The sequence below is a fragment of the Taurulus bubalis genome (genome assembly GCF_910589615.1).
Source record: "Taurulus bubalis genome assembly, chromosome: 19".
NCBI classification, from domain to species: Eukaryota; Metazoa; Chordata; class Actinopteri; order Perciformes; family Cottidae; genus Taurulus; species Taurulus bubalis.
In genome coordinates, this window is record NC_136607.1 from 794,526 (window position 1) to 809,413 (window position 14,888).

General features: G+C 46.0%; 1 protein-coding gene across 1 annotated transcript; it reads left to right on the top strand.

Moving 5' to 3' along the window:
- Positions 1-13,611: 13,611 nt before the first annotated feature.
- On the top strand, positions 13,612-14,604 carry june (JunE proto-oncogene, AP-1 transcription factor subunit; the record flags this gene model as incomplete). Its single annotated transcript, XM_079235322.1, has 1 exon — positions 13,612-14,604. Exon 1 carries the CDS (start codon positions 13,615-13,617, stop codon positions 14,602-14,604), a length of 990 nt encoding a protein of 329 aa, XP_079091448.1. The 5' UTR covers positions 13,612-13,614.
- Positions 14,605-14,888: the final 284 nt, after the last annotated feature.

Genomic DNA, 14,888 nt, shown 5'->3' on the forward strand with positions numbered 1-14,888 from the left:
GGATCCTCTTCCTGGAGGTTGTCATCTCCATGAATTGAGTCTCTCCATGAATTGAGTCTCTCCATGAATTGAGTCTCTTCATGAACTGAGTCTCTACACGAACTGAGTCTCTTCATGAACTGAGTCTCTACACGAACTGAGTCTCTTCATGAACTGAGTCTCTTCATGAACTGAGTCTCTTCATGAACTGGAGTCTCTTCATGAACTGAGTCTCTTCATGAACTGAGTCTCTACACGAACTGTAGTCTCTTCATGAACTGAGTCTCTTCATGAACTGAGTCTCTTCATGAACTGGAGTCTCTTCATGAACTGAGTCTCTTCATGAACTGAGTCTCTACATGAACTGTAGTCTCTTCATGAACTGAGTCTCTTCATGAATTGAGTCTCTTCATGAACTGAGTCTCTTCATGAACTGAGTCTCTTCATGAACTGAGTCTCTTCATGAACTGGAGTCTCTTCATGAATTGAGTCTCTTCATGAACTGAGTCTCTTCATGAACTGAGTCTCTTCATGAACTGGAGTCTCTTCATGAACTGGAGTCTCTTCATGAACAGGAGTCCTCTTCCCTGCAGTAGAAGGACAGAGAGACATTGGTTACCGATTCCCATTAGAAATACCACAATATGTTTCTACTATGACGATGTCAGCCTATGTGGTGTTTGTCTGGTACTGGGATCTCACCAACATGATGAGCCTCAGCAGGGACACCTGGGCCCTTTGAGGGGAAACGTGATCAACAATTTTATGTTCAAATGTCTAGTGTGGAGGATATCATAAGGTATTGAGGCAATCCGATGTAAATCACAATATTTATGATTGATTAAAGTTGTAAATCGGTCAGATTAGACCTGAACACGACAGGAGGGTTAAGCTAGCAGCAACTTATCAACGTTTTACCAGCTGTTGCAGTCTGCCCTGCCATGTAGCGTTAGCTCAGAAAACACACGCCATTTGTGTGAAAGTCTCACCTGTTGTGCTGTGTGACCTGTCGTGGCGTTCTGGTTCACTCTCAACGTTCTGGTTCACCTCCAGTGGTGCTCGGTAACATTACTCGTGCCAGGTTGTGCCGCGCGGTAGCTAGCAAGAGAGAAAAGAGTCAACACTTCTCCACAGAGCTAGCCTTAGCTAACGAGCACCAACACACACACACACACACACACACACACACACACACACACACACACACACACACACACACACACGACGGCGTCACACATAAACGATTCCAATTCATTTACAAGCTGCACTAAACGCATGCCATTTATCAACTATATGAAGCCAAATGATTTATATCACAATGTAATGAGCAAATACTATATGTTGGTAATATTAGTAACACTAACGTTAGCTTACTAGTGCAGGAAAGTGTCTCTGCTTCCCTCTTAAAGTCACGTAGTTAGCGTTACACGGTGACTTTACTGGAGAACACTGTGCTGTCTGTAATTAATGTACAGTTGCAAAATGCCTGGCAAAAAGGAAATATGAAGGAATAATAATGAGCTTCGTTACCTTGTTGTTGCTGAAGTTGAAGTGAGGACTCTGGTCAGAAATGTTGTAGCTCTTGTTCCAAAATTGTGCCGAGAGAAGCAAGCGTCCATCGGCACACAACGTTATAGTCTACTGTCATCATTGTGTAACACAACGAAGGACAACAATGTCGTTTCCCCTCTGTCTGCGTGACAGCTAAACCTAACTGTGTTGAAAATAATGTTAAAACAGATGATGGTGTATTCCCTCTCAAAATGACTGTATTGTGATTCACAGCAACATTTATTTACAGTAAGATTTACCCGGGAATGGATTTTGACCATGATGCATTGCAGATGTACAGCAACATGCTGTATAGGAGTTCTACAGTAAGAATATGGCCAGTATACAGTAATATTACTGTGAAAACTACAGAAACTTGTTACAGTGCACCACAGATGAAAAAACACAAAAAGCAGCGTACCAGATGATGTCCATCCGCTTCTTCTCAACAAGAGGTTCAGCGACTCGGTTGTACAGTTTACGGTGCGCTGCAGTTCCAGCAACAGGTGGCATGGACCGGTGAGGACAGCCGAGCCTCCAGCCGAGCCTCCAGCCTCCAGCCGAGCCTCCAGCCTCCAGCCAAGCCTCCAGCCGAGCCTCCAGCCTCCAGCCTCCAGCCTCCAGCCGAGCCTCCAGCCTCCAGCCGAGCCTCCAGCCTCCAGCCTCCAGCCTCCAGCCGAGCCTCCAGCCTCCAGCCGAGCCTCCAGCCTCCAGCCTCCAGCCTCCAGCCTCCAGCCGAGCCTCCAGCCTCCAGCCGAGCCTCCAGCCGAGCCTCCAGCCTCCAGCCGAGCCTCCAGCCGAGCCTCCAGCCGAGCCTCCAGCCTCCAGCCGAGCCGCCGGAACACCTCCAAGCGTTCTAGGGCAGAAAATATCTGCTCGACAGCAGCAGTCGATACCGGGTTCATCACCACAAACATGCGTTGTCATGAAATCCACCACCGAGCGCCAAAACAAGCAACACACTAAACGTGTCACTAAACTTCTCTCCTTCAGTTCTCCAGCTCCCACTAAGCTGTGCCCTGTTGTGACTGGTTCTTGTGAATTTGTTTTTGTTGATGTGGACTACTATGTAAACGATACCAGACGGCACAGAAGGCCCGGGTAGAAAATGCACGGCCCGCCAATGGGATTGGGACACACTGGTTTTCATGTTGGCCCAATCTCAATCTCCTCATTCAGGAGGTTCAGTTCTGTCCCGCTGTCAAGCCGTCGAGTGTTTGAGTCTCTCGCAGACATTTTGAGCCATTTGTGAACCCTTTCTGTAAATCAGCATTAGATGCAGACTTGGCCCAAGGGAATTACCCACAATTCATTGCACTGTACTGAACACGGGTTAGCCAGTGGGAGCATGGAGACAAAAAAAAAGGTAAACAAAGAGGACGGCATGTTCAGCCTCATGTACTCAGAAACATTAAGGATTAAAGATGGAACATGAAGTCAGAGAATAGGTATTTATTTATCAAACATTTTGTTTTGTTATTGAAGCTGTTTTCATAAAAACAAGTAAATAGATTATTTATTTAGATTTATTTCAGATTTTAAAAGTGTGATAATGTTGACGTTTTACACTCTGGTGCACTGACCTGTTTTCACCACCAGGGGTAAGCAGTCAGTAACTGTTCATGTCTGAGGGACAGCAGCTCTCTCCCTTTGCATTAGAATCATGTGTTTACTTTTTATACATTGCACCAAGAGAGTTTTGGGTCATAGTTTCCTTTTAATTTATTTCCTGGAAAGAGTCAATTATTAATTTGGCACCAATGAAAGAAAACTAAAGAGATTTAAGATATGTATTTGAGTTTACCAAGGTAGCCAAAGTGACCTGGCCCAGCTCCGGCTTCAGCTCGGCATGCCGGATGAAACACGTCAGGTCAAGTCCGGTTGCCGACTCGGCTGAGACTCAGGATGAATGACGCCCCACAATCGGGCCAAATACACCGGCCTGATTCCGAACGCCGACCCTGCCATCACTGGGCCGCAATCACCTCAAAAATGTAAAAACTGGCCCAAGTCTGGCCCAATCGGGCGGTTTGATTCAGTCTGGAGACTCTAAACTGGCAATGCCCTCATTCAATCGCAATCATGCCAACAAAATACCCACCGAGGAGCATACAGTGGGCCCACTATTACAGGTGGGTATAATTCCCCTGTGTTCCTGACCTCTGTAGGTCCTTACTTAATAACTAAATTAGTTTGATCCAACAATATAGACTTGCCCAAACTGGATCCATGACTACTACTAATGCATGCAGAATAATTGCACATGTTGAAAGCGGCATTAATAAACAAAGTCAAATGTTTCTAAAATGCATTTATTGCAAGCAAAACAAAAAAAAAAATCTGCCAAGTTAGAAGAAAAAAGCTGTTTAAAACTATCACCAGAACGTTATCTAAACTATCACCAGAACGTTATCTAAACTATCACCAGAACGTTATCTAAACTATCACCAGAACGTTATCTAAACTATCACCAGAACGTTATCTAAACTATCACCAGAACGTTATCTAAACTATCACCAGAACGTTATCTAAACTATCACCAGAACGTTATCTAAACTATCACCAGAACGTTATCTAAACTATCACCAGAACGTTATCTAAACTATCACCAGAACGTTGTCTAAACTATCACCAGAACGTTGTCTAAACTATCACCAGAACGTTATCTAAACTATCACCAGAACGTTATCTAAACTATCACCAGAACGTTATCTAAACTATCACCAGAACGTTGGCCAACTTGTTCTTTTCCACGCAGAATATCAGGACAGTTGAATTGTACAAAACTATGGGTTCTGTAAAATGAAGTGTCATCAAAGTTTCAGTAACACAAAGTAAACTTGCATAAGTATATTTGTATTTAGATTTTAAAACATTACACAGCTAAATGCATTTTAAACACAGATGTATTTGTACAGAGTTTTTAGTTTGTTTTAGTTTTTAGTTTCCTCCATTTCAGACACACGTATGTTGTCATTGTTAAAAAAAAGATTTATAATAGATTTATAACAGGAAGTCATCATGATGACTTCCTGTATGAGCTCACATCATGATGACTTCCTGTACGAGCTCACATCATGATGACTTCCTGTATGAGCTCACATCATCATGACTTCCTGTACGAGCTCACATCATGATGACTTCCTGTATGAGCTCACATCATGATGACTTCCTGTATGAGCTCACATCATCATGACTTCCTGTATGAGCTCACATCATCATGATGACTTCCTGTATGAGCTCACATCATGATTACTTCCTGTACGAGCTCACATCATCATGACTTCCTGTATGAGCTCACATCATCATGATGACTTCCTGTATGAGCTCACATCATGATTACTTCCTGTATGAGCTCACATCATCATGACTTCCTGTACGAGCTCACATCATCATGATGACTTCCAGTATGAGCTCACATCATGATTACTTCCTGTACGAGCTCACATCATCATGACTTCCTGTATGAGCTCACATCATCATGACTTCCTGTACGAGTTCAAATCATCATGACTTCCTGTACGAGCTCACATCATGATGACTTCCTGTACGAGCTCACATCATGATGACTTCCTGTACGAGCTCACATCATCATGATGACTTCCTGTATGAGCTCACATCATCATGATGACTTCCTGTATTTGCTCACATCATGATGACTTCCTGTACGAGCTCACATCATGATGACTTCCTGTACGAGCTCACATCATGATGACTTCCTTACGAGCTCACATCATCATGATGACTTCCTGTATGAGCTCACATCATCATGATGACTTCCTGTACGAGCTCACATCATGATGACTTCCTGTATGAGCTCACATTATCATGATGACTTCCTGTATGAGCTCACATCATGATGACTTCCTGTATGAGCTCACATCATCATGATGACTTCCTGTATGAGCTCACATCATGATGACTTCCTGTACGAGCTCACATCATGATGACTTCCTGTATGAGCTCACATCATCATGATGACTTCCTGTATGAGCTCACATCATGATGACTTCCTGTACGAGCTCACATCATCATGATGACTTCCTGTATGAGCTCACATCAGGATGACTTCCTGTACGAGCTCACATCATGATGACTTCCTGTACGAGCTCACATCATCATGATGACTTCCTGTACGAGCTCACATCACAGACTGTCTCACATACTGTATGCATAGACTGGATCACAGACTGGATCACATACTGTATGCATAGACTGGATCATATACTGTCTCACATACTGTATGCATAGACTGGATAATATACTGTCTCACATACTGTATGCATAGACTGGATAATATACTGTCTCACATACTGTATGCATAGACTGGATCACAGACTGGATCACATACTGTATGCATAGACTGGATAATATACTGTCTCACATACTGTATGCATAGACTGGATAATATACTGTCTCACATACTGTATGCATAGACTGGATCACAGACTGTCTCACATACTGTATGCATAGACTGGATCATAGACTGTCTCACATACTGTATGCATAGACTGGATCACAGACTGGATCACATACTGTATGCATAGACTGGATCACAGACTCTCACATACTGTATGCATAGACTGGATCACAGACTAGTACACCATACATGTCATTATTGTAGAAAATGATTAAGGTGGACTCATGATAAGAATAGAGAGAATCATACACAATTTATTTTCACTGCTTCAATTGATTGAATTTCTGATTATGAATAATACATACATACTGATCCGCCCATACACAAATTCAAACTCCTAGTTATATGGTAATCTACACATACATGTATATACACATATATAGTATATGATACATACGCACATACAGTACATATATCCTCATAAGTATATATTAATTTGTATCAATTAGATACTCTTTAGGCTTGTTTTGATCTACTTATTCTGAAAGCCTACTGCCACCAGGCACATTTAAATAAATATAATCTGATTGATTTTGGTGATGAGGCACTTAAAATTAGCCCATGCATTTTCCCAACACTTACGCATTTAACTATTTGTTATTGATATTTTGCGATGCTTATGTGACTCTAGTCCGACCAACGGCCAAAAGTGTTGCGAATATTCCAACACTTTTGGTGTGAACACAGCTTTAAACTTTGCCATGATAAAGCTCTTGACTTCCTCATATACGTTCATGATCATCTCCTGCTCGTCAGCGGAGAAAGAAGTGGCTCTTCCTTTGAGTTTATTTGCCATTGTAGCGTTAGAAGACTATTTCCCCTTTTGAAACAGAAGGGCACGCGCAATTATCCTGATGACTGACGTCTGGTTTGAATTAACGAGACTGTTTGAGCGCGGATCAGCCTTTGAGAAACTGAGTTAGCCTGACGTCAATCATCGGGCTAATTTAAGCTGGATAATAGGCCATTTGATCGACTTAGTTGAACCACATACGAGGAACGGGGCCCTGGTCCAGGCACTCGGGAGGGGGGGGGCATCTGCTTGAATCGCCAACAGCTGCTAGGCATCTGCAGGGAGCACATTATGGACAACTGTGGCTTCAGACTGATATCAGCTTTCATTTGTGGAGACATTCAAGGAGTTTGACTAAATGTGTATGTGTTTCTCTTCATGTAGAAATACATAATACAAAACATTAACACAATGGCATTGGTAAACAGCAGCAGGACAGTAGTGCGGAGTGCAAAGGGCACTGGAATAAATATGAAATGTTCAATGTAAAAAGATTGATTTTATAGGAGATTTAATACAGTGTGTAAGTTGTATTGGTCAATTGGAATTTCAGGAGTTCGGTAAAGTTGAAAAGAGATTCACAGATTCGGACTTCCCGGATCAATAACTCTTTCGCGAAACGGTGTTAAAACACAAACATCACCTCTCTGTAATCGTAGTGATGCAGACAACAAGCTACAACCTTCATTTTACAACATTAGATAACATTGGTCTCTATGTGCAGCCGGCTGTGAGACGAGTCTGCAAAGTGCAATGCAGAAAATACATACTACAAAAATATTCACTAACTTCACTGTTAGGAATTTTAGCATTACCAAATCCTTTCATACATCAATGGGCTCCTCCTTGTTCTACTACTGTTGTTATTTTTGAAAAAATTTGATTTCATAGAATTATTATGAATTATTTTTAATATTTTATGCAAACAATATTCAATAGCGTCACACTATGATTCTCGCGATTTTGTTGCGGGAGTTGGGATATTTCTACTTGCGCATATTCACGCCGCGTCCTTCGCTCTGTTCGCCCCGCGTCAAACGCGTCAGTTGCGCCGCCCGGCGGAAATTTCGTACCTTCGCAACCTGCCGCGTCTGTGCATTGACAAATTTGTGTCGCGTTTGGTGTGAACACAGCATGAGGCAGCTGAACAAGTTCAACCTGCCAAAGACAATGATGGTGCACTTCTACACTGCCATCGTTGAGTCCATCCTCTGCTCCTCCATCACCGTCTGGCACACCGCAGCCACTGCCATGGACAAGGGCAGGCTGCAGCGCATCATCCGCTCTGCTGAGAGGTGATTGGCTGCAATCTGCCGTCCCTCCAGGACTTGTTCGCTTCCAGGACTCTGAAGCGAGCTAGAAAGATCCTAGCTGACCCCTCTCACCCTGGACAACCTGTTTGAGTCCCATCCCTCTGGCAGGAGGTTGAGGTCCATCAGGACCAAGACCTCACGCTCCATCAGGACCACGACCTCACAGTCCATCAGGACCAAGACCTCACGCTCCATCAGGACCACGACCTCACAGTCCATCAGGACCAAGACCTCACAGTCCATCAGGACCAAGACCTCACGCTCCATCAGGACCAAGACCTCACAGTCCATCAGGACCACGACCTCACAGTCCATCAGGACCAAGACCTCACAGTCCATCAGGACCAAGACCTCACGCTCCATCAGGACCAAGACCTCACAGTCCATCAGGACCAAGACCTCACAGTCCATCAGGACCAAGACCTCACGCTCCATCAGGACCAAGACCTCACAGTCCATCAGGACTAAGACCTCACAGTCCATCAGGACCAAGACCTCACGCTCCATCAGGACCAAGACCTCACAGTCCATCAGGACCAAGACCTCACGCTCCATCAGGACCAAGACCTCACAGTCCATCAGGACCAAGACCTCACGCTCCATCAGGACCAAGACCTCACAGTCCATCAGGACCACAACCTCACAGTCCATCAGGACCACGACCTCACAGTCCATCAGGACCTAGACCTCACGCCACACCAACAGTTTTTTCCCGTCGGCAGTCAGGCTCATCAACAGAGCCCGGGTCCCCCACTGACTGACTCTGTCACCCCCAGGACTATTCCCTACCGTTCACTCCCCTGCACAACCCTCCACACCTTATATTTAAATACACTTTACTTTACACTTGTCACTTTAACACAATCAATCACTTCATTCCGTGCACTTTACTTATTTTAATTTTAACTTCAATTTTTATTTTCTGTAGATCCAACTGGAAATATTCAATACACCTATTTGTAAATATCCATGCTCCCTTTTTATTGCCCTCTGTTACATGTTTATCGTTGCATGTTCTTTGTTAAATGTTGTTAAATGTTTTGCACCTCCCGCCAGGACAAATTCCTTGTATGTGTAAACGTACTTGGCAATAAATGGTTCTGGTTCTGATTCTGACTGATTAGCTGCTCTGCACTGGCTTCCTGTGAGATCAATAATTTTCAATCCTTCTCCTCACCTACAAAGCGTGACGCATCATCATATCTTAAGGAGCTTTTAGTGCCATATTACCCCACTAGAGAGCTCATAGTACCATATTACCCCACTAGAGAGCTCATAGTACCATATTACCCCACTAGAGAGTTTATAGTACCATATTACCCCACTAGAGAGCTCATAGTACCATATTACCCCACTAGAGAGTTTATAGTACCATATTACCCCACTAGAGAGCTCATAGTACCATATTACCCCACTAGAGAGTTTATAGTACCATATTACCCCACTAGAGAGTTTATAGTACCATATTACCCCACTAGAGAGCTTATAGTACCATATTACCCCACTAGAGAGCTTATAGTACCATATTACCCCACTAGAGAGTTTATAGTACCATATTACCCCACTATAGCTTATAGTACCATATTACCCCACTAGAGAGCTTATAGTACCATATTACCCCACTAGAGAGCTCATAGTACCATATTACCCCACTAGAGAGCTCATAGTACCATATTACCCCACTAGAGAGTTTATAGTACCATATTACCCACTAGAGAGCTCATAGTACCATATTACCCCACTAGAGAGCTTATAGTACCATATTACCCCACTAGAGTTTATAGTACCATATTACCCCACTAGAGAGCTTATAGTACCATATTACCCCACTAGAGTTTATAGTACCATATTACCCCACTAGAGAGTTTATAGTACCATATTACCCCACTAGAGAGTTTATAGTACCATATTACCCCACTAGAGCGTTACGCTCACTGAATGCAGGGTTACTTGTGGTTCCCAGAGTCTTATGGGAGCAGAGCTTTCAGTCATCAAGCTCCTCTTCTGTGGAACCAGCTTCCACTTTCAGTCCGGGGGGCAGACAGTCACCTCATTTAAGGTTAGACTTAAGACTCTTAAATAAAGACTAAAGAAAGAAAGAGAGCACAGAGAGAGAGAGTGACAGAGAGAGAGAGAGACAGAGACAGAGACAGAGAGAGAGACAGACAGAGACAGAGAGAGAGAGAGAGAGAGACAGAGAGACAGAGAGAGAGAGACAGAGACAGAGACAGAGAGAGAGAGAGAGAGAGAGAGAGACAGAGAGACAGAGAGACAGAGTGAGAGAGACAGAGAGACAGAGAGAGAGAGACAGAGAGAGACAGATAGAGAGAGAGAGAGAGACAGAGAGAGACAGATAGAGAGAGAGAGAGAGAGACAGATAGAGAGAGAGAGAGAGAGAGAGAGAGACAGAGAGAGAGAGAGACAGACAGACAGACAGAGAGAGAGAGACAGACAGACAGACAGAGAGAGAGAGAGAGACAGAGAGAGAGAGAGAGACAGATAGAGAGAGAGAGAGAGACAGATAGAGAGAGAGAGAGAGAGAGAGAGAGAGAGAGAGAGAGAGAGAGAGACACTGACTGAGTGTCTGCACTCTCCGCTCTCGGATCGTTCCGCAGCTCTCTGCTTTTCTGTGAGTATAACCTTCGTTAATAACATCATTATTGTTGTATTGCCTCCAGTCGCTCAGTTATATTTTAATAACAGGTTTCAGATGAAATGTTCAGTGGTTAGTGAATGTTCATCATCATCCTCATCATCATCATCCTCATTCTGCAGCGCGCTGTTTCTCCCGGTACCGCGTCCACTACCAGAGCTCTCAGTCTGCTGCTCACGGGCTGCTTCTCATCACTAAATATGAATATGATTCATATGACTGTCATCAACCTGTAGCAGTACTTTTATGTGCAGCTGGCGTCTGCTTTGAGCTTTTTAAAACACATGTTGTTCAATTCATTAACTGATCACGTATTTGTTTTAAATGTAGTAAAAAGTACAAATGCGTCTCATCTGTAGTGAACAAGTATAAACCAGTGGAGCACTCAGTGCCCGTGGGATTAGACCCATAACTGTGTTATTATTAAATGAACGCACGTGCAGCTTAGTGCTGGTGGAGGTCATTTAGAAACAGCGCTGCTGTTACATAGTCTGACCACTAGAGAGCACTGTCTTCGGTGGATAATATGGCCGAAAAATACAATTCTGATTGCAAGATATTTTTACATTTATGGCAATACGAAAACATATGGAAAGTGTGTTTTCAGCTGGTGTGTCAGAGCAGAACAGCTGATCATCCTGATGCAGCTGCTGACCATCAGAGCTTGACCATGTGTCTCTACTTTTCCATAAACAAGGACTTTCTCTTTCTACTCAGGAGGTGAGGATCATCCTCAGGGGATTCAGATCCCTGTGCTCTCATCCTGCTGGATGCCTTCATGTGGTCTAGCCTCTCCGGGTTAGTGGTTCACTGATCCACACATTTAAATAGTGTGAGGTCTGTACATCCTGTTTGTGCCACAAAGCCATTCCTCCTTTTTTACTAAAACAAAGTGATGGGACCAAACCCACCGTCCTGAAGGCCACGAGTTACAGAGTTATGGACACACTTCCCTCTTTATGATTCTATCATGGGGAATGGTTTGACATGCTGTCAATCAAATGCAGTCAAGCCCCGCCCACACAACAAACAGCTTGTAACTAGGATGTAAATACTGAACATTTTAAAATGCGTTTTAAATGTTTGGATACACATATTGTGTTTCAGTGAGAATTACCACCACGCTCACTGTAATATAATTCATGTTGAATATTAAAGTAAACGTATTAAGTAGTAAGTACCTTCCACTGCTGAGATCCATATTGATTATATATAATATATGATGAATAGACATGGTTTATGATGCGTTGCGGTGGCTTCCTGCCCACATGTCGAGGTTCCCTGAACCTCCACGTTCTCCCTCTGTCAGCGAGGGTTCCCTCTAGGTTCTTCCCACAGCAGCTTGGGTTCCCTCTAGGTTCTCCCTCTGTCAGCTTGGGTTCCCTCTAGGTTCTTCCCATAGCAGCTTGGGTTCCCTCTAGGTTCTTCCCATAGCAGCTTGGGTTCCCTCTAGGTTCTTCCCATAGCAGCTTGGGTTCCCTCTAGGTTCTTCCCATAGCAGCTTGGGTTCCCTCTAGGTTCTCCCTCTGTCAGCTTGGGTTCCCTCTAGGTTCTCCCCATGGCAGCGTGGGTTCCCTCTAGGTTCTCCCCATGGCAACGTGGGTTCCCTCTAGGTTCTCCCCATGGCAACGTGGGTTCCCTCCACGTTCTCCCTCTGTCAGCGAGGGTTCCCTCTAGGTTCTCCCCATGGCAGCGTGGGTTCCCTCCACGTTCTCCCTCTGTCAGCGAGGGTTCCCTCTAGGTTCTCCCCATGGCAGCGTGGGTTCCCTCCACGTTCTCCCTCTGGCAGCGTGGGTTCCCTCCATGTTCTCCCTCTGTCAGCGAGGGTTCCCTCTAGGTTCTCCCCATGGCAGCGTGGGTTCCCTCCACGTTCTCCCTCTGTCAGCGAGGGTTCCCTCTAGGTTCTCCCCATGGCAGCGTGGGTTCCCTCCATGTTCTCCCTGTGTCAGCTTGGGTTCCCTCTAGGTTCTCCCCATGGCAGCGTGGGTTCCCTACACGTTCTCCCTATGTTAGCATGGGCTCCCTCCACTTATTTCCTATGGCAGCGTGTGTTCCCTCCAGGTTCTCCCTCCATGTTGGCCCTATGTCAGCGTGTGTTCCCTCCATGTTGGCCCTATGTCAGCGTGTGTTCCCTCCATGTTGGCCCTATGTCAGCGTGTGTTCCCTCCATGTTGGCCCTATGGCAGCGTGTGTTCCCTCCAGGTTCTCCCTCCATGTTGGCCCTATGTCAGCGTGTGTTCCCTCCAGGTTCTCCCCGTGTCATTGTGGGTTCTCCCTATGGCAGCGTGGGTTCCCTCCACGTTAAGAGGAAAGTTGATTGAAAAATATAAAACAGATCATGAATGAACGTATACCTAAACTATAACATGAGCGGTGTTTAGATCTAAATGCATAAAGGTACTTGAGCATAACAGCTTTTTGCTGACTATATGGATAATGTTACTCAAAGTCAATGGCTCTGGAAAATCACCCTTTTCCAGAGCTTTCAAACAACATTTCACTGTCTTCATCCCTTCAGTTTATTTAATGCTCTCATTTTAAAGACCGAATACGGCTGAGTGAGATGAAGAGAACGGTAGAGCTTTACTGTCCAGAGCTGGATGTTTGACTTCAATCCCATCTCTGTAAACACACACACACACACACACACACGCACACGCACACACACACACACGCACACACACACACACACACACACACACACACACAAACACACACACACACACACAACCCTCAGTAATCTTTCAGTCCTGTTTGTTTTGCAGGCGCCGCCTTTCTCTCCTCTTCGTCGGCCTTCATCCTCCAGCCGCCGACGTCGGTGGAACGTTCCAATCCCTTCTAATATTTAGGTTAATCTGATTATGAAAACTTCCTCCGAGACTCTTCTTCATCTATAACGGCCAAGATGGAGACTCCTTTCTACCACGACGATTCCCCCGCTGCCCATGGATTCAGCCAGATTGCAGAATATGATCGTTACCCAGGAAACAAGATGCTGATGAGTAAGAAGGCCGTGTCCATGGCGGGCGGTCACCACTTCCCCAGCGGCGGCGCAGCGGGAGGGAGGGTCGGGAACCACCACCATGCCGGCAGTAGCTCTTTGATGACGTCAGCGGCAGACATGAACCTGCTGAAGCTGGCGTCCCCCGACCTGGAGCACCTCATCATCCAGTCCAACCAGGGCCTGGTGACCAGCAGCCCCGGGCCCGCCTCTGGCAACCCCTTCCTCTACCGCAACCAGGCCACCAACGAGCAAGAAGGCTTCGCCGATGGCTTCGTCAAAGCGTTGGCTGACCTCCACAAGCAGAACCAGCTGGTGGGAGGCGGTCACACGTCCCCGCCATCGCCCTCCACCGCCTCCCTGCAGGCCTCCTACCAGAGGACCCTGATGTCCGCAGACATGCCCATCTACACCAACCTGAGCAGCTACAACCCGATGCCGTACCCTGCAGGCCCGATGCCGTACGGTAGTAGTTTAGGCCCGGCCGGCGCCGGAGCCCCTCAGCCACACGGCCGAGGCCTGGACGCCCCTCAGACCGTCCCCGAGGTGCCTCACCTGCCGGGCCACCCCATGTCCCCGCCCACCCTCTCCCCGATTGACCCGGAAACCCAGGAGCGAGTCAAAGCCGAGCGCAAGAAGCTCCGCAACCGTATCGCCGCATCCAAGTGCCGTAAGCGAAAGCTGGAGCGCATATCGCGGCTGGAGGAGAAGGTGAAGGTTCTCAAGAACCAGAACTCGGACTTGGCCTCCACCGCCGCCGTGCTGCGGCAGCAGGTCGCTCAGCTCAAGCAGAAGGTCATGAGTCACGTCACCAACGGCTGCCATATTGCTGTCGCCTCAGCCACCGCCAAGTCCGGAGGCCGAGGCCCCGGCGGCGAGGACTCGGGCTGCTGAGGGGGCGGGGCACCAGGAGGACGTGTGCAACACATGCAGAGGTTACTTGGAGCATTTTGCCATATTGCCCTTACTCTCGGTCAGAGTGAGCACAGCGCAGGTCAGGACAGGTGGATCTTTAACCAGCCAATCATCCGCCAGAGGGGCGGGGCTTAGACACGAGAGGAGACTGAAGGAGGACCACATCCCTGAGGCGGGAAAAGCTCTAATGGGGACAACTTGAATTTTGACGTCTGAACATTTGAAGAAGACGTTGTGTGAAAAGATATCGTTTCTGTACATGT